The sequence below is a fragment of the Lynx rufus genome, unplaced genomic scaffold (genome assembly GCF_022079265.1).
Source record: "Lynx rufus isolate CCGP_SWC_20201006 ecotype Redwood Valley unplaced genomic scaffold, mLynRuf1.p SCAF_14, whole genome shotgun sequence".
NCBI classification, from domain to species: Eukaryota; Metazoa; Chordata; class Mammalia; order Carnivora; family Felidae; genus Lynx; species Lynx rufus.
The window spans coordinates 41136104-41155847 of NW_025814828.1; the positions used below are offsets into that span (position 1 = coordinate 41136104).

Here is a 19744-nt window from a genome sequence, read left to right on the forward strand (position 1 = left end):
CTGGGTGGTGACCTTTTTTTTGCATTAGGTTGCCCGCAGGCCTGGGTGGTGACCTTTTTTTTGCATTAGGTTTTGATGGACGGGAAGAGTAGTGCAATGAAAGAAGGGCATTCTGGTCAGGATAAAAAAACTCTCAGGGTAGGGGCCGCGGTCCCCAGCAGAGCACGGGACTGAGAAAGCCTGGAACCTTTGCGCCCCTAAGTACTCCCCAAAATGTCCTCGTTCATATCGGGGACCTCTGCCTCCACCTTTCCACACAACCTTTTGCCCCGACTCAACATGGCGTTAGAATCCTACAAGACACCTTTGTCTTTATCAGTTCCCAACTGGAGGTTTTACCCCGCCTATTGGCCGCAGAGGTCACCGCCCACTCAGTCCCGATGCCCGCCTAGCCACTCCACGCGTCCGAGCGCGGGGTCCCTTTCCAAGATGGCAGTAGACCCCCGGCTATTTGGGGGGCTCTGTTTCCGTTTCCGGGACCAGAATCCGGAAGTGGCAGTTGAGGGGCCTCTTCCTATCTCCAGCTGCGGTGGTTGGGAGAGGAGGGCGAGCGGTGATGGCGGCGGTCGCAGCGAACGTAGCGGCTGCGGCCGAGGACCAAGAGCCACAACACGAAGCGGTGCCGGGCCTGGAGAGCCAGTGGCTCCAGATCGAGAATAAGGAGAGTGGGCGAGATCGTCCACTGCGGGCCGGGGAAAGCTGGTGAGGCAGGGCTGCAAGCAGAGCCTCCGCAGAAGGGACGGTGGGGGGCGTTGGTGGCGGTGGGGGACGTGGCGAATAATTGCCATGGGGGCGGGGAAGTGCCTGAGAGTGGATCGCCTTGTCTGGGAAAGAGGCGGGGCCTGCACGGTGGCGCCTGAGGCCTGAGAACAGGAGAGGGTTTGTTGTGGGGAGGCAGGGGAGGGGCCTGAGAGGAAACGGCCATGGGGGTGGAGCCGGGCCTGCGAGGTGGAACTCGGAACCTGGGAAGGGGGCGGTGTTGGCGGCGGGGGCTTGGGGGGTGTGGTCTCCGTTGCTTAAAGTAGCTTCTGGCGGCTGGGGCGGCCTGCGGTTTTTTGGCGGCGTCTGAGAGCTAGGCAGAGCGGGTGACGTCAGGCAGGAGAGCGGAATCCAAACCTTAGGGCTGTGGGCGGGGGGAAGAAAGTCGGAGCCTGCGCGGTGAGGGAGCTGGCGCCTGGGAACGAGGCTTGTGACGTGGGCCGAGGGGCGTGTCCTGAGGCCGAGGAAAGACTGCAGAGGGGAGGTGGTGCCTGTGAAGCAGAAAATGGCGCCTGCGAATGAGCAAAGTTTGTGACGCGGCGAGGTTTTTGCCTCTGGCCGAGGCCCTCTTCCCAGGACGGGAGAAAGTGCAGGTGATTGGCACGGGAGGGGCCTTCGATGTTACATTTGTTTTCTGTCTTAGTACTGTCTTGTTTTTGTAATCCGGAGAAATAGCTATTTAGAAAAATGTCTGTGCGTATCTTGATAAATCGGTTTGTTTTACTGATTTCTTGGCTAACCAGTGCATGTAATGTACTGTTTCTGGGTTTAATTTCTTGCTCGCCGAGTTGCATCTCATTTGTTAAATTGTGAAATACGTAAGACCTAAAACGGTTGCAGAAAGCGTTTACGTAGCCCAGATTGATGGACATTCTGTAAAAGTAAACGGCCTGTGGTCCTAAAAAATTTCAAGGTCGTGAAAGACAAAGGATGAAGAACTGTTCCAGACTGAAGGAATTAATGGGATTTAAAGAGTCATGATAACTAAATGCAAAGTGTGATCCTGGATTGGATCCCGGAGCAGAAAAAATAAATTACTCAGAAATCAGGGGGTTTTTTCCCCATAAAACTAATTTTCTCGTTTTTACTGTAAAAGATGTTAATGGGAAAATTGGCGAAATTTGACTGAGGTTTGCAGATTAGCTATTAGTACTGATCATTTCTTGCTTTGGATGACTGTATTGTGGTTATGAAAGGGAGTATCTTTTTTTTTTTTTAAGGGCATACGTATCGAAATATTTACGGATAATGAACCATCGTGTAAGCCGTTTACTCGCAAAGGCTGGGAAAAAACTAGTGTATGTAAAGATGTATTTAAAGAAACAATGGGCAAATGGTGAAAATGTTACATTTGGGGAATCTGGATGAAGGGCATATGGGAATTCTCTATAAAAACTGTTTTTGCATTTTTTTTCCTCAAGTCTGTTTCAAAGTAAAAAAAAAAAATAGAGAATAATAAAACAAAAATTTGTGAATTCACTATTCAGATTAAGATTCAGACCGTTACCTTAAGAAATCCTGTGCCCTTCCCAGATGAAAATCCCCCTTCCTGTGTGCCACGGGAAACTATTACCGTGAATTTTTAAATTTGTCAACGTTTTCCACTTCTGTATGCACTCCTAAATCGTATTTGTGGTCTGAGCTTTTATTTTAGGAGGATATATATGAAATCGTACTGGATGCGTACCTTGTGCCCTTCGCATCATATCAGGTGGTATATGGTATCCACATGACGTCATTGGTGACGTTAGCCTTGATCATTCGGTGAAGGTGGTATCTGCCTTGTTTGTTCGCTGTGAAGGAACTATTTTTCTCTTCCCGTACACAGTAATTCTTTTAAAAACCTATTTATGCCCATCTATTCCTCAAAAACGTTTCAGTAGCTTCCCCTCTCCTGCAGTGTAAATGCAGAAATTCTTACAGTGACTTGCAGCGAGGCTGGTCCCCAGCTCTGATTGCTTTTCTGATTTCGCTTCTGATTCCTGCCCCCCACCCCCTCACTCTCTCCATCCGGCCATATTGGATATTCCTCAAACATCGCAAGCATGGTCACACCTGAGGGTTTTTCTAAGTGAGGTTTGCTCATTTTGCAGAGTTCTTTAATCACAGTGCTAGTGAATGTATATCCCTGTTGCTGGAGAGTACAGAGACAAGTTGAGATTCCCCAAATAGAGAATACGAAATCTTTTTTTTCTTAACCCTTACGCTATAGCTCTCCAGCAAGGAAAAGCCTCATTTCATCCTGAGAATAAACAATAACTGGAATGTTTTTTATAGTTCATTTGGATGTGTTCAGAAAGGCGTGGGGACTTTGGTTCCTGCTGCATCCTGCCTTTACAGCCTCCTTCTGACAGTACCCTTTAAATTCCACACCCCCCCCCATGTGTGGGTTTCCTTTTGGGGTGTTGAAAATGTTTTGGAACTAGGTAGAGGTGTTGCTGGACAATAGTGTGTATGTACTAAATGCCACTAAACTGATCACTTGAAAATGGTTAATTTTATGTGGATTTTAAAAATTACATCCTGTCCATAAAAAAAAAAAATTACCCCCCACCAAGTGGTGGTTCAGTATTGAAGCCAGTTTATCTCTGCTATTGTGGCTGATATCATGAAGCATTTTTCCTTAACTCCATTTTTTAAGTTTATCTACTTAGGTAAGAGCAAAGCATCTCAAAGTTCTTTAATGTGCCATTCATTTTACAGAGATTTGCTGTAGTGGTCAGGAAATTTATGTGTAAAGCATTTCAGAGTCATGGAATAATCCCCAAATCATATATCTAATACCATTATTAATATTTTGTGCCTTTTTGTCAGCTGGCAGATCTGAGCAAGGGCAATTAATTAATTTGGCTATCTGAACCGATTTGATTTCTCCATAGAAACTTATATTCTAAGAGTAAATTCAAATTTATGATAGTATAGCTTCCTTGGCAAATTCCAACTTTTCTTTTTGAGGACGAACCATCTGCAAACATAATTAAATCAGGGAGAGCTGAGAGAGTCTCTAGAAGGTCTGCAGGGTGTGGGTAGTCTAACAGTTAAGCAGGCAAGGAATGGGCTCTTTGTTCAGGTAAAGGAAGGAGTGTGGCTGGGTTGAGTGTTGTGGAATGGATAGTGATGTGTGAAGGGCAAGTAATAGTGTTCTGTTAGAGGTTAAGGACTTAGCCTAGAAATGTTGAGGGTTTTCTGTCAATGGACAAGTCTGCACGGCCCAAGGGACCATTAAGTTTAATGAAGACCCTCGAACTAGATCAGTGCTTCTTCACACGTTTGGTTGGTGATTGCTGCTGTAGCTCTTAAACAATGTGGCTGTGCCTTGACTTCTGGAGCTAATGAAAGACTGAAATAAACAATAGACCTCTGGTAATTCCCTTTTCATTGAGTCCGTGCCTCTAGTACTTGTTCAGACTTTTCATGAACCAGGGGGAAAGGGTTTGTGCATTTACAATCCTGGAGTGGCGAATCTTTTGGTAGACACTTACTGTACCAGTCTTTGTTGCTTGAACAGGAGGAGTATGCTTTTTAGCTTGAAAAGTATGCAGTTATCAAAAGATATGTATATTAGCGTGCCTAACTATAATTAACATAATTATAAGCTAGGAAGATATATTTTTCGATTTGTTGTTTTTAAAAATACTCTTTGCTGAAGAGTACACTTATCATGAGCACTGAGTCGTATAGAATTGTTGAATCACCGTATTGTACACCTGAAACTTATATAATGCTGTATGTTAACTACACTAGAATTAAAATAACAAACTTAATAAAATTTAAAAAATACTAAGTTTGGAAAATGAAAGAACTTTTATAAAAATGTTAGGGTCATTGAAACTTGGAGAATTTTAATTAAACCTAATTATACCTGTTGTCATTCCTTTCATAGGGCAAAGGAGCAAATCTTTGTGTGTTATGTCCCAGAGACAGTTTAGCCATAAAAGAACATTTTAACAACATTATTATTCTGAATTTGGCAAAGACAAATCAAGAATAGTTGTTAGAAAAGAAAAGATATAAATTGAAGTAAGGACAAAAAAAATACTTAGAGTCAACTTTGTAAAAACTGCAGTGATAAGTAACAAAGATTATTAGAAGCTTAACGTTTTTTTAAGTAAGGGATCTCTTCTAAAAATGAGCTAAAGTACTTTTTAAATGAGTTAAGAGAATGTCAGAATACACCAAGAGTTAATAATTTGGTGATACAAAAGGAACTTCTAATCTGGGCATAAAATAATGTCATTTTACAGGGGTGCCTGGGTGGCTCAGTCAGTTAAGCACCTGACTCTTGGTTTCGGCTCAGGTCATGATCTCACGGTTCATAAGTTTAAGCCCCGCATCGGACTCTGCGTTGCCATTGCAGAGCCTGCGTGGGAGTCTCTGCCCCTCCCCCCCAGGATAGATAAAATAAAAGTTTTAATTTAAAAAAATGTCATTTTACAGAAAAGGCCCAAATTCTAATTTTTCTCCTTTGGTATGTCATTCATGTAACAGCGTGTGGTTAAAGGATTAATTTATATGCCTTTATGTACATCTATTTAGGCTTGCACAGACACATAAATAATAAACTTAGAACAACATAGTATTACATTTCCCATCTGCATGAGAAAGCTTTTAATAAACAAGTAGGAAATCCTCTCTTAATTTATATCCATATTTTTTTGAGAGAGAGCACAAGCAGGGGAGAGGGAGGGGGAGAGAGAGAATCTTAAGCAGGCTCCATGCTCAGGGCAAAGCCCGACTTTGGGTTCCATCTCACAACCCAGAGATTGCCACCTGAGCCGAAATCAAGAGTCTGACGCTTAACCGACGGAGCCACCCAGGCGTCCCTCTCTGTGTAATTATTGTATCTAGTGTAATTAACCTGTTAGGTAAATTGCTATCTTAACCAAAATGACTAATTTCCTTTTCTCCAGACACGAGAAAACCAGAGGACAGAAAATATTGTTTCGTAACTAAATTTTTTCCCATAAGCATCTATTTCATAATCACTTCAAAAAATTTGAGGAAACACAAATAAATGTGACTTTAGCAAGATGGGTTGTATTTCTAGATACTAGCAGCAAGAAATTAGAGAATTGAAATTTCCAACACGTATAGCATCCTCCTGAATCCACTACCTAGGGGTGAATATAACATTGTGGGTGCCTTCCCATCAGACAGTGGCAGCTCTGTCATGACTGCCATCTGGGCTGACAGATTATGAGGCATCCCAGTTTCAGAGATGTTAAACATTTGTAAAGTGTCCTTGAATTGAAGAAGCGAGATAGTCTTATTTTGTTAAAATTGGCATAAAGCTTCGGTCTTCTGTGAAACCTTTAGAAATCTAGGATGTTGTCAGGTATGGGGGTTTTGCTTACCACTGCAGAGTGATTTTTTTTAATAGAAGTATAGTTGATACACAGTGTTATGTTAGTTTCAGGTGTATGCACAGAGGGATTTTAATGTTAATTCTCCTTAAAGAGCTCTTAAAGAACAGTCAAGATCCCTTTGCATGGATCTTTTCCAAAGAAATTAACCTCATAGACCGTCTGTGGAGGCAGTGAAAGCCACGGGGGTTGGGGGGCAGCGGGTTTACAGGTGTGAGTGGTGGAGGGGTAGGACCAGTGATGGGGTATTCCAGAATAGCAGTGGGAGGTTTGTGGCATGAGCCACTGGGGCGGGGGTGGGGGGTGCGCGTTCCTGGCATGAGTGAGATGTGCAGGTCTGTGGGGGTCGGTGTAGCAAAAACAATGAAATCGCACAGAAACGTGTGCCTATTCAGGTGACTTGTGACTATTGCAAGGTTTTGCTAGCCCTCCATTTTCCCACCTCCCTCATCCTTTCATAAGCGCAGGAAAGTTGCCATTTTAAAGAATCCCGTGTATAGGGTTAAACTGGTGGAAAACGAATCAATACAGTGTTAGATGTTTTTCATCAATTTTGTAATATTTTAAAAAGTGCCTATTTGAGACAGCCTTTTTATGTGTCAAAAATCCCATAGCAGCGTGGGTTTGTGGGTGAGTGTGGGACCAGGGTTGTGTGTCCGTGCATGTAAGCTTTGAGGTCCAAGCCCTGGGGTCGGAACAGTTAACTGCTAAACATTCAGTTAGCATTTACTCTAGGTTGTCTTTTCCAGACTTGAGAATCGCTCATGACATTTTACACAGGCAGGCTTCAGCAGTCCTAAATGTTTATCATAGGTGTAGTGATAGAACAGTTTCTCTTTTAAAAAGAGAGCTGGCCCAGCTGTACACTTACCACAATTTTTAAAAAAGGACGAGCTAGTCACTATAAGCTTAGAAATCTATTACAGGGGTGCCTGGGTGGCTCGGTCAGTTAAGTACCTGACTTTGGCTCAGGTCATGATCTTGCAGTTTGTGAGTTCAAGCCCCACTTTGGACTCTACTGTCAGTGCTGCGCCCGCTTTGGATCCTCTGTCCCCCCCCCCCCCCCCGCCCTTCCCCTGCTTGTGCACTCGCTCTCGCTCTCTCTCTCAAAAATAAATAAACGTTAAAACAAAGAAATCTATTATAAAGCCAAAATAAATCCTAAACACAAAAATGATGAAAAATGGTGATATGTAGTTTTTGAAGGAAAACCTGATTCTTTTAGCATTTTAGATTCTTCTTAATTTCTGAGCAGGTTTCCAGAATTTAGTGATTATTTCTTATCCTCTATTTATCTGTCCTTTACAAACACTCCACACTTAATGAATGGTTAAAGCCTTATAAAATTAGCTGTAAATAACATAATTTTCAGCCTAATTATTCTATAATAAAACCTCATATTTCCTGGCACTGAGTATGGATTTGTGGTTTGTTTTGGGTTTTGCCCTTTTGTTTTTTTTTTTTAATTAATTAATTTATTTATTTATTTTTGCCCTTTTCTGTTTTTAATGGAATCTTTTAGTATCCTAAGCAGGTAGGTAATCTATCCAAATCTGGGTTTCACTGAATAAATTTTGCTTCTAATTATTTTTATATGATGGTGAAACTTTTATCTTTCATGTTGAATTCTGGGAGGAATTTCCTTTTTCTGTTGAGATAGAATCAACACACGACGTATCAGTTGTAGGTGTACGTGAAACTTGGCATCTTGACTTCCGATGTGTTGATCTTTCTGGTCTAATATCCATGGGACCTGGTACCGCTAAGCCCGGGTAAACGTGCATCACTCGTGTTCCGTGTCTTGTGCAGGTTCCTCGTGGAGCAGCACTGGTACAAGCAGTGGGAAGTGTATGTGCAGGGAGGAGACAAGGACTCCACCACCTTCCCTGGCTGCATCAATAATGCTGACCTCTTTGAAGGTACCAGGCCCCTCCCACCTCCCTCCCCCCTGCAGCCCAGCTCTGGGCTGGGAAACAAGAGTTTCTTGTCCCCTCTGTCCCTGCCAATAATCAGAAAACTCTCCGTCCGAGGGACGTCATTGGTGAGATGGCCAGAGTGACTTACCACTTTCCTTCCCTGATTCTTCCTTTGCCGCCTCCCCCTGACACCCCGCCCCCTGCAGACCAGGTAAACTGGCGCCTCAAGAGGGGACTAGTGGAAAGTGAGGACTATGTGCTGCTCCCAGCGGCTGCTTGGCATTGCCTGGTCAACTGGTATGGTCTAGAGCATGGCCAGCCCCCCATTGAACGCAAGGTATGGCGGATGGGGAGGTGCTCAGGGGAGATTCTTGGGGGTCAGGGTAGGAGAAAGTCCTTGTAGACCCAAGAGGGGTCTAGACCCGTGTGTGTGTGTGTGTGTGTGTGTGTGTGTGTGTGTGTGCATGTGCGCGTGCACGCGCTGTGTGGATACACCTTGTCTGCACACCTCTGCCCTCAGGTATCTCGGTGTGTCCCGAGTGTGCACTCGTCTGTTGGGCGCGCTCCTCCCATCTCCGAGGTCACCGTGCCTGTGTCTGTGTGTGTGTGCTGTGTGGGGACACCTGTGTCTGCATCTTTCCACCTTCCAGGTCGTGGAGCTGCTCGGCGTCCAAAAGATCGAGGTGTATCCAGTAGAACTGCTGCTTGTCCGGCACAGTGATATGGACACACCTTACACGGCTCAATTCAGCCATACAGATTCCGTTGGTGAGTCTGAGGGCTGCGGCGTGAGTGGGCGTGCCCACAGGTCAGGGATCTAAGAATGCATGGGGTTTGGCTGTGACAGACTGAGAAGGCATTGGTCAGACTTCGGAGGACCAAGAAGGTATCCGTCAAGTTGGGCAGAGGCCCTGAGCGAGTGCCCTGGAGTCCTCAGGGTATGCGAGCCGCGTCCCAGTGACTTAGATGGTACGCCAGACGATACTGGCTGGGGGTCTCAAGTCCTGAGTGTGGATCGGTCATTTGGAGACCCCCTCGAGGACACAAGGTATTGACCGAGTGTGCAGGGTCTGTGAGGAGGAGTCAGGGTGTGATGCTGAGATGGGTCATTCGGGGTTCCAGGAAGACCTCGAACGTGCTCCATTACCCTCCACAGACCTAGTTTTGCGCACCGCCCGAGAGCAATTTCTGGTGAATCCCCAGGAAGAGACAAGGCTGTGGATCAAGAACGCGGAGGGCTCTTTTGAGAGGTTGTGCAACACCCGCGTCACACTGCTCGAGGCTGCCCTCCAGACTGGGCAGGTAAGGGTGGGGAGGGCCTTTCTGCTCACCGGCAGTGCTCGGGTTGGGGCAAGTGAGGGCTCGGTGCCCGCAGGCCCTCCGTGAAGGCCTGTCCTGCTTTTCTTTCTCTTTCTCAACCCAGTTGATCATCATGGAGACCCGAAACAAGGACGGCACTTGGCCCAGTGCCCAGCAACAGGCCGTGTAAGCCCAGCGGGGGGTCTGGCCCGGGGTGGGGTCCCACGGCAGGTAGAATGGCTGAGCTCATGAGCCCATTTCACCTGCACGTCATTGGCCCTCGGCTGATAAGAGATTCTCACCCACCCCAGGAGCACTGCATCGGAGGAGGATGAAGAATTCCAGGGCCAGCCAGGCATCTGTGGTCTCACCAACCTGGGCAACACGTGCTTCATGAACTCGGCCCTGCAGGTTGGGCGATTAGGCCTGTGTCTGGCAGAGCCACAGGGGTGGGCTGCAAGTGACCAGGATTTGGCGGGCGGGGAGGTGGGGGGCAGGCTGCAGGGCAACAGGTCAGGTTGCAAGCTGGGGCCCCACAAGTCTGACTTGACGTGCCCACAGTCCTCCCCCAAGCATTAGTACCCTCTCCCTCCGCTGGCCCCTACTTTGCTGGATCTTCCCTCCTTTGTCGCCATATTCTTCCCTCTCTTGAAATGCTGCTACCTTCTCTTCCCCACCTCCCTGGCCCTTCTCTCTCCTTCCTCCTCTCTTCCTTCTCTCTGTCTCCACCGTGGTCACTCCTCCCTCCTTTCCTCTGCCTCCTTCTCCCGGGCCCTGTGTCCTACAGTGCCTCAGCAACGTGCCGCAGCTCACCGACTACTTCCTCAAAAACCGCTACCTGGAGGAACTCAACTTCTGCAACCCACTGGGCATGAAGGGGGAGATCGCAGAGGCCTACGCAGACCTGGTGAAGCAGGCCTGGTCCGGCCACCACCGGTCCATCGTGCCCCATGTGTTCAAGGTGTGACTCGGCCCCAGGCTGCCCCTGCCCGCCCCCCCAACCCCCGCTCCTGACTCCCTCTCGCTCTGACGGCCCTGCCCCATCTTCTCAGACCAAGGTCGGCCACTTCGCATCCCAGTTTCTGGGCTACCAGCAGCATGACTCACAGGAGCTGCTGTCATTCCTCCTGGATGGGCTGCATGAGGACCTCAATCGTGTCAAGAAGAAGGAATATGTGGAGCTGTGCGACGCGGCTGGCCGGCCAGATCAGGTAGGCAGTCGTCAGAGACCCCCATCCTGAGAGCCCCGTTAAAACCTCCAGGGCCTCTGCTTCAGGGATTCTCTGGCCTCCCTGGGGTATCCCACCCCCCGCCTGACCACCTCTCCAAGCCCAGTCCCAGCCTTGGCTCCGGCCCAGAGTTAAATAAGCCTATATAAGCCGCAGCCTGACTGGGCACAGCCTCCAGATAGCTCTAGCTGTAACTCTGTCTCTGGACTTCGTCATGGCGCTAACCTTGACCTCACCCGCATGCACATCCACCCCAAACTATGGTTTCCCCTGCCCCGGGCAAGCCTTGCCACCCTCCATGACACTGTCAACAGGAGGTGGCTCAGGAGGCCTGGCAGAACCACAAACGGCGGAACGATTCTGTGATTGTGGACACCTTCCACGGTCTCTTCAAGTCCACGCTGGTGTGCCCCGATTGTGGCAATGTGTCTGTGACCTTCGACCCCTTCTGCTACCTCAGTGTCCCTCTGCCTGTCAGCCACAAGAGGGTCATGGAGGTCTTCTTTGTCTCCATGGACCCTCGCCGCAAGCCAGAGCAGGTACGGGGTAATGGTGACGCGGGGACATAACGGGCCGAGTAGCCAGTTTGTTTGATGACCCCGCCACACCTTGACGCTGCCCTCACTAACTCCCCACACGCCCTTCTGCTCTTTTGTGGGTACCGTTTCTCCCTCAGCACCGGCTCGTGGTCCCCAAGAAAGGCAAGATCTCAGATCTGTGTGTGGCTCTGGCGAAACACACCGGCGTGTCGCCAGAAAGGGTGAGGCTCTGCAGGCGCAGGGAGGGTGGGATTTAGGGGCAGGGAGGTGAGGGCCTGGGATGACCTTGTCGGCTGCCCGGCCTCCTGTCTGCATTTCCATTCCCAGATGATGGTGGCCGATGTCTTCAGTCACCGTTTCTATAAGATCTACCAGCTGGAGGAGTCTCTGAGCAGCATCTTGGACCGAGATGATATCTTCATGTGAGTGAGGGCACCAGGGGAGCTAGGGTTTCCCCAGGAATCTCCTCTTTAACCAACTTCCCTGTCCCCCATTGGCCTGACTTGCAGGGCACCTGCCTTGTGCAGGGCTTTGGCCACGTGCCTTAGCAGGCCGGGAGGCTTGGGCCGTCAGCAGGGTGAACGACAGGTCCTTATCTGGGTTGTTCTTGGGTATTTTCTTCCTTGTGATGTGATGGAGGTTCCTGTTTCTTCTTTATTCTGTGTTCTGTTCAGCAGTCACTGAGTAGTACCTCACACTTGATCTGCGTTTGTTACACTGCAGTCACATTGCGGTCCTCGGAAGCCACAAGCGATGCTTGAAACAGGGAGCACCTAAGACACTTTCTGAGCATAAGAGCACTCAGAGCAAATCTGAAATCTCTGGGTCACTGAAATAGAAAGGGGGTCATGAGTAGAAAAGGTCTTTTTTAACCAAGGAGTGTTTGCCAACAAAAGAAAACGGTTTTAGATCCCTTCGTTACTAAAATTTTGTTAGCCTCCTCAGCACTTTCATAACACCAGAGTGCTTTATAAACCGTCTCACCAACAAAGTGCTGTGTCATCTAACAGTTTGTAAAGCACAAAACACTGAGTGGCTCTTTAAAAAATATTTTCAGGCTATTAGGGGTGAGTGGTGGGAGCACCTGGGGCAGAGTCCCCAGGCCCCTCTTTTTTTTTTTTTTTAATGTTTATTTTTGAGAGAGAGTGAGCACACATGAATGCAGGGGAGGGGCAGAGAGAGAGGGAGACACAGAAGCTGAAACAGGCTCCAGGCTCCAAGCTGTCAGCCCAGAGCCCACCGCAGGGCTCGAACCCATGAACCATGAGGTCATGACCTGGGCTGAAGTCAGACGCTCAACCACCTGAGCCACCCAGGCACCCCCACGGGCCCCTCTTGAGTGTCCTGATCAGATGTGGCCTCATGTTCACCCCCCGACAGATACGAGGTGTCGGGCAGGTCTGCTATTGGTGACAACTCGAGAGAGGACGTGGTACTCCCCATCTACCTGCGGGAGCGCACGCCAGCCCGGGATTACAACAACTCCTACTACGGCCTGATGCTCTTCGGGCACCCGCTCCTGGTGTCGGTGCCCCGTGACCGGCTCTCCTGGGATGCCCTGTATCACATCCTGCTGTACCGCCTCTCGTGAGTCTGCCTTTTGGGGGGCAGGGGGAAGGTGGGGTCTGAACTCAGAACCGGGTGTCGAGCTGTTCAGAGTTGCCAGCCCCTTGCCACTTGCAGGAGACAGCTAAGTTTAACATGGCCAGAGAGCAACTCTTAGGTTTTTTTCTTTTCCTCTTCGTCTAAACCTCTGGCTCTGCCAGTCTCTCCTGGGTGTTGGAGATAACGGGGGTCAACAAAACGGACAAAATACACACAATTTTGGTACTTCATTACTCTCTCCTTGGAGAGGCATGGTGATTTGTGTCCTCACTGGTAGATTTCCATAGTGCCTAAAATCTAGAGTCCTTAGGCAGGCAACCACCTTGTCGAGCCGCCTCTTCGGGCGTTTCTGTATCCTCTCCTGAGCCCATCTGGGCTCGCCACGAACAACTGCTTGTGTGTGGGCCTGCCGGTGGTTTCCCATCATAAGCGAAGTGGAATCCTGGGCCCTGGCCGGCCTGCCTTCGTGCCCTTCCTCCAGAGTCTCCTCTGCTCTCTTGGCAGGCGCTACGTGACCAGACCCAGCTCGGATGACGAAGACGACGGGGACGAGAAAGGTGAGGAAGAGGCAGGAGAGAGGATCGACAAGGGTGAGGGTCTGTACAAGCCGGGCACGAGGGAGGGTCAGCGGCTGGGGGGTCTGGGGTATTTCTGTCTGGATGCGCCTTACCGCTCTGGCACCCGGGCTCACACGGACCTGTCTGCTGCCCTACCCCGTCCTGGCAGATGTGGAGGACAAGGACAGCATCCCCAAGCCCGGACGTGTGGCTGGGGGCAGCTCCCAGGATTCCGGGCCGGAGCAGGCAGGGCCTAGCTCTGGAGTGGCAGGCGGGAGCCGCGCCCCTGTGGACAACTCCCCTGGACCATCTCACTGGCCCCAGAGGGCACGGCGCAAGCACCTGTTCACCCTGCAGACGGTGAACTCCAACGGGACCAGCGACCGCTCAACCTTCAACGAGGATACCCATGGTGTCTCCTTCAGCTGTGAGCCAGGGTGGGGGATGCGGGAGGGGGTTTCCTTGGCAGCAGGGCCCATGACCACCTCCCCTCGCCCCCAGCCCAGCCGTACATCGCCATCGACTGGGAGCCAGAGATGAAGAAGCGTTACTATGACGAGGTGGAAGCCGAGGTAAGCGAGATCCCGGGGGTGGGAGGGGCCACTTTCCGCTTGCGCCCCCGCAACCCTTCACACCCACGCCTCCCCCCCACCAAATTCCTCCAAGTCGTGACCACAGAGCTCCCAGGGCCTCAGAGTCCATGCCCTTAGCCACGGGCACGTGTCTTCCACCTCCCCTTCACCCGTCGCCCACTCCGCTGGCCCAGGGCTACGTGAAGCACGACTGCGTGGGGTACGTGCTGAAGAAGGCGCCGGTGCGGCTGCAGGAGTGCATTGAGCTGTTCACCACCGTGGAGACTCTGGAGAAGGAAAACCCCTGGTGAGCGGCCAGAACAGGGCCTCTGGGGACGTAGTGGGGAGGTGTGACCTGCCCAGATGCCTCCTACCTGTAAATGTTCATCCTTCGCCCCTCACTCCAGCCCTCCTGCCACTCTGACCCCCAATACCCAGGCTTAGTCGCACGTCAGAGCCTTTGCCTGGCTGTTCCTTCTCCCGGGAGGGAGTGCTCCCCCCTCAGTTATAGCTGTGGGACCCGACCCCTTCACTTTGCTCAGGTCTCCAACCGAATGTCAGTTCATCAGAGATCTCTTACTACCCTGTTAGGAGCCAGGCCCCCCAGCCCGTGCCTCTGCCCCCCACCCCGCTCCCTCCCCACTCTGTTGCTGCCTAGGCCAGCATCACTTTCTTTGCGGTTCCATAACACCGCCTGACGTCATATCCTAGATCCCCTTTTGTGTCATGATTTGTCTTCTCCGTTGGAGTAGACCCTCGAGAATGAAGACTTCTGATCTTAAGTTTGTGCTGTGTGTCTGTTCTCACGATCATAATGGTGTGGGGGTGCAGGAGGCACTCAGTAGATCCTTGGAGAATAAGCAAACAAAACAAAGGGACAACCAAAAAGATGAAGCCAGTCTCAAACATTAGAGCGGCATCTCCGTGGAGCAGGAAGGGAACAGAAATACAAAGTAGCGGCCAAAGGACTCAGCAGCAGGCTGTCAGCAGTGAGCGAATGGTGTGACTCGGAGAAGTTAGAGGGACACAGGCTCTAGAATGAGACGAACGTCCCATGGACCAGAAACCAAACAAAAGCGCACACTAGCGTAAGAGCCCGACGAATGACAGGATTGTAAGATGTGAAGAGGGCAGGCTAGAGTGACGGGCGGGCCGGAAGGAAGGGCCAGGCAGCATCTCTGTGGACCAGACGTGGCCCGTGGGGGCCACGCGGTACAAAAAGTATGCAGTAGGTGCTCATTTAGCGTGTGTGTGCACGCACGTGTGCGCATGTGCCTACTCATGCTCTTGTGTTTGTAGGTACTGTCCCACCTGCAAGCAGCACCAGCTGGCCACCAAGAAGCTGGACCTGTGGATGCTGCCTGAGACCCTCATTATCCACCTGAAGCGCTTCTCTTACACCAAGTTCTCCCGCGAGAAGCTGGATACCCTTGTGGAGTTTCCCATCCGGTCTGGGCTGGGGCCTTGGCCTGGGCAGGAAGGCTTAGGGGGGAGGCACAGGGAGAGGGGAAGAGGCGTTCTGGGAGTGACCCTGTCCTCCCCTACAGGGACCTGGACTTCTCCGAGTTTGTCATCAAGCCGCAGAACGAGTCGGCTCCGGAGCTGTACAAATACGATCTCATCGCGGTTTCCAACCATTACGGGGGCCTGCGTGACGGACACTGTATGTGCGGGGCTGTGGCAGGGCTTGCCCGGGGTCGGGGGGCAGGATGTCCTCAGCGTGCGACTAAGATAAGTGAGCAGGGGTGGGCGGTGGACCCGGGAAGCTCTTCGGGGAGGCAGGGCAGGTGCGGACGGCACCCCTCTCTTACAGACACGACGTTTGCCTGCAACAAGGACAGCGGCCAGTGGCACTACTTTGACGACAACAGCGTGTCGCCCGTAACGGAGAATCAGATCGAGGTGTGCCCTCCCTCCTCCCTCCCTCCTCGCTCCTCCCCCGCCCCCCCCACCGCGCCCCGGGTCCGTGCCGACGCCTGTCCTCTCCCCGCAGTCCAAGGCAGCCTATGTCCTCTTCTACCAACGCCAGGATGTGGCACGTCGCCAGCAGCCCCAGCCCGGCTTACGTGACCCCCCAGCGTCCCCTGCCTGCGGTTCCCCACCCAACTCTGAGTTCATGGATGTAAACTGAGGGGCCCCCGGCCCCGCCACGGGGAAGGAAGCCATCTCTGCTCTCTTCCTTCCCGCCCCCGCCCCCCAGCCCTGTGTTAGGTGCCCCGTGCCAGGTGTCGCAGGCTTTAGTCGTGGCTGCTGTTCTCCTGTGCCGCTATATTGCTCTCTCCCGGGGAAGAAGAGGTGGTGTCTCGCCCCGGCCGTGTGTCCCCCGCCTGTGTTTGCCCCTTAGAGCAGTAACCTTCCCTTCTATTCTCTATTTATGGTTGTCCCCTTCCCTCCGTCCTCCACCTGGGGTGTTTCGAGGGGGTGGTGGTGGGGTGCACCTGAACACAGAGTGTATTTTCTTATCGAGACCCTGTACCTTCCGCCGTGTATATATAAAGTGCCAGTGTGTTCCGTGGCAGTGTGCTTTTCTTGCTGCGTACCAAGTGCCAGCCGGGTGTCTGTGTGCTGACGCGTGCTCGCTGGGTGCGGGGGGTGTGACGAGTGATGCTCTGACTGCGTGTCGCGCACGACTTTGGGGGAGTTTTCGGCACCATCTGGACGCCACGCACGATTCCCAGCACCAGCCGCACGCCCAGTGTTTCCCAGGGCGTTTCACACACTGACTCACAGTCCTCACACCGGATTCGGGGCGGGCGGGGCTTGTCGTCTCCGGTTTCAGGTGGGGAAACTGAGGCACAGCTCGAGTCATCGTTCAGGCTGTCAGGAATTGGCACGCGTGGTTAGTCACGCTGGTGTTGGTCCCTGGAGGGGGGCGTTTGACCTCTCTGGATGCGAGACCGAAATCTCTGGACGCGGCCTGTGGGAAAGGCGCGCCTAGAACACACGGGCATCCGTTTGGGCCAGTGTGTGCTTTTGGACACAAAGATACTGACCAGACCACAGATCCCCCCAGCATTGTCTTCCGAGAACCACAGAGGTGGCACACCTGACCCAGATCAGCTAACCCAGCAGGACAAACGTGCCTTGTCTCTGTTGTCCCTCCACTCAGCCTCCCCGCTCCCCGCGCCCTACCATGACCGCAGCTCCCCCACCAGGCAGGGGCCCTCCGGCCGCACCCAAAGAGGGACGTGGAACACCGTGCCCCAGAATGGGAGCAGCATGGCGTGTCTGGGGGACAGATACCACTTAAACACGGGACGCCCCCCACCTGGCCCCTCCCCCCTCAGGCGCCCGCCATCTCCTCTAAGAACCGGCTCCTCTAAGGAGCAGCTGTGGACTGGGCTGTGGGGTGGGGCGGTGCGGACGGATGTGTGGTATGTGGACTTAAACAAAAACCCCAAGCCCTTCACACCAAGGGAGGGACCTGCACGGGTGCCGCTCAATGGACCATTCCCACAGTAACCGCCTCAACACCCGCCCTGGCAAGGGTCGCTCGGCATTACCACCCGCAGACCTCCCAGTTGCGCTGTCGACACCGGCGAGAATCAAGGTAGTCGCTGTGAGAAACCCGACTCGACCTGACTTAGGCAAAAACAAATAACTAGTTCTGGGTATGACCGGATCCGGGAACTCAAAAATGTTGTCATTTAATCCTCACGGACACCATGTGATTTGAACACGATGACCCCGTTTTGCAGATGAAGGAGCAGGCATAAAGACCTGGCTCAGAATGGGCTTTCTGTACTGGAAGACGTCCTTACCTATGCATAATCAGTCCTGGACAAAGCCCTCCTAAAGTGAATCCGTTTCAAATAATTTCCCAGATTTAACCAAAAAAGTCTTGAAATGACACCATGCATAAGAATCAGGAAGAAGTGAGGGGCGCCTGGGTGGCTCAGGTGGTTGGGCATCCAACAGTCGATTCTGGCTCCGGTTCTTATCATGGTTTTGTGGGTTCAAGCCCCATGTTGGGCTCTGCGCTGACCCTGCAGAGTCTGCTTGGGATTCTCTGTCTCTCTCTGTCTGCCCCACCCCTGCTCATGCTCTCTCTCTCTCAAAATAAAATTTAAAAAATTATTTTAAAGAAAAGGAATCAGGAGAAGTGAGAGACAACAGACAGTTCCACAGAGATACCTCGAATCAAGAATTCTCAGGGGTCAGGGGCGCCTGGGTGGCTCGGTCGGTTGAGCGTCCGACTTCGTTTCAGGTCATGATCTCACGGTCCATGAGTTCGAGCCCCACGTCGGGCTCTGTGCTGACAGCTCGGAGCCTGGAGCCTGTTTCGGATTCTGTGTCTCCCTCTCTCTCTGCCCCTCCCCTGTTCATGCTCTGTCTCTCTCTGTCTCAAAAATAAATAAACGTTAAAAAAAAAATTAAAAGAATTCTCAGGGGTCAGGGGCGCCTGGGTGGCTCAGTCAGTTGAGCGGCCGACTTCAGCTCAGGTCATGATCTCATGGTCTGTGAGTTCGAGCCCCGAGTCGGGCTCTGTGCTGACAGCTCGGAGCCTGGAGCCTGCTTCCGATTCTGTGTCTCCCTCTTTCTCTGCCCCTCCCCTGATCATGCTCTGTCTCTCTCTGTCTCAAAAATAAACATTAAAAAAATTTTTTTTAATAAAAAAAAAGAATTCTCAAGGGTCAATGTAAAACTGTTGTGCTTACTCTGGTCATGGAAATAAAGATGATTACAAGTGAACAAGAAATGTGAACATTTTAAAAATGAAAACGAGTTGAAAAAGAACCAGGTAGAAGTGATAGGCCTGAAATAGAGAACTAAATTTAAGAAACGAGTGGATGAGTTGAACAACACATTACATGTAGCCGAGGAGGGAATTGGTGAATTGGATAGAGTTTAAAACAGGGGCTCCTGGCTGGCTCAGTTGGTAGAGCATGTGACTCTTGATGCTGGGGTTGTGAGTTCAAGCCCCACGATGGGCATAGAGCTTAAATAAATAGAACATATAACGGATAGAAGTTAAAGTGTCCCTGGAATCCTCTGTTTTCCAGAGCTCTGACATGGTTTGTTCTGTCAATTCTGCTTGGGGTATGTGTGTGTGTGTGTGTGTGTGTGTGTGTTGATGTATATGGTTTATAGTATACATGTTTAACATAGCAAAGTCTACCCTCAAGTGATGGATCCCACTTCGCATTTAATATAAGAACTTTTCCATAGTGTGTCCGTTTCTCCCTGCTCAGCCTTTATGTTGTTACCGTGCATTTTACTTTTGCATATGTTATACACCCCAAGATGCGTTGTGTTTTTTTTTTTCTTTAAGCAGTCAGTTGCCTTCAAGAGATTTAAATAGAGGTGCCCGGCTGGCTCAGCCGGTAGAGCATGCAACTCTTAATCTCAGGGTTGTGAGTTCAAGTCCCACATTGGGCATGGAGCCTACTTAAAATTGAAAACAAAAAAGAGATTTAAATAATAAGAAAAGGAGTTGAATATATTTACCATGCCACACTTACCATAGTTCGTTTAGTTTAAGAGAGAGAGAGAGAGAGAGAGCAGGGGAGGGGCAGAAAGAGACAGGGAGAGAGAGAGAATCCCAAGTAGGTTCCACACTGTCAGCGCAGAGCCTGATGCGGGGCTTGATGTCACAAACCGTGACATCATGACCTGAGCCGAAATCAAGAGTGGGACGCTCACTTAACTGACTGAGCCACCCAGGCGCCCCTCACCTTATTTTTTTTTTATATATATATGAAATTTATTGACAAATTGGTTTCCATACAACACCCAGTGCTCATCCCAAAAGGTGCCCTCCTCAATACCCATCACCCACCCTCCCCTCCCTCCCACCCCCCATCAACCCTCAGTTTGTTCTCAGTTTTTAAGAGTTTCTTATGCTTTGGCTCTCTCCCACTCTAACCTCTTTTTTTTTTTTCCTTCCCCTCCCCCATGGGTTCCT

General features: G+C 50.7%; 1 protein-coding gene across 2 annotated transcripts; it reads left to right on the forward strand.

Annotated features, from left to right (window-relative positions):
* Nucleotides 1–484: 484 nt before the first annotated feature.
* USP11 (ubiquitin specific peptidase 11) lies at nt 485–16354 on the forward strand. Of its 2 annotated transcripts, none has more exons than XM_047076139.1 (21): nt 485–702; nt 7932–8041; nt 8245–8375; nt 8689–8806; nt 9195–9340; nt 9462–9523; nt 9649–9748; nt 10125–10298; nt 10390–10548; nt 10881–11105; nt 11243–11326; nt 11433–11527; nt 12486–12692; nt 13215–13267; nt 13437–13694; nt 13769–13839; nt 14034–14146; nt 15139–15288; nt 15387–15502; nt 15653–15741; nt 15833–16354. In XM_047076139.1, the coding sequence occupies exons 1-21, from the start codon at nt 557–559 to the stop codon at nt 15968–15970; spliced, it is 2745 nt and encodes a 914-aa protein (XP_046932095.1). In that variant the 5' UTR covers nt 485–556; the 3' UTR covers nt 15971–16354. The 2 variants fall into 2 exon arrangements, with proteins under 2 accessions (XP_046932095.1, XP_046932096.1); XM_047076140.1 differs by having other exon boundaries at nt 486–702; nt 13437–13679.
* The last annotated feature ends 3390 nt before the right edge of the window (nt 16355–19744 follow it).

Bases quoted from the DNA above. Each gene is read 5' to 3' on its own strand.
- USP11 (XM_047076139.1), top strand. From the start codon at position 557: ATGGCGGCGGTCGCAGCGAACGTAGCGGCTGCGGCCGAGGACCAAGAG. The intron at 8,376-8,688 runs GTATGGCGGATG...TCCACCTTCCAG, and splicing joins AGCCCCCCATTGAACGCAAG to GTCGTGGAGCTGCTCGGCGT. The intron at 15,503-15,652 runs GTATGTGCGGGG...CCTCTCTTACAG, and splicing joins GGGCCTGCGTGACGGACACT to ACACGACGTTTGCCTGCAAC.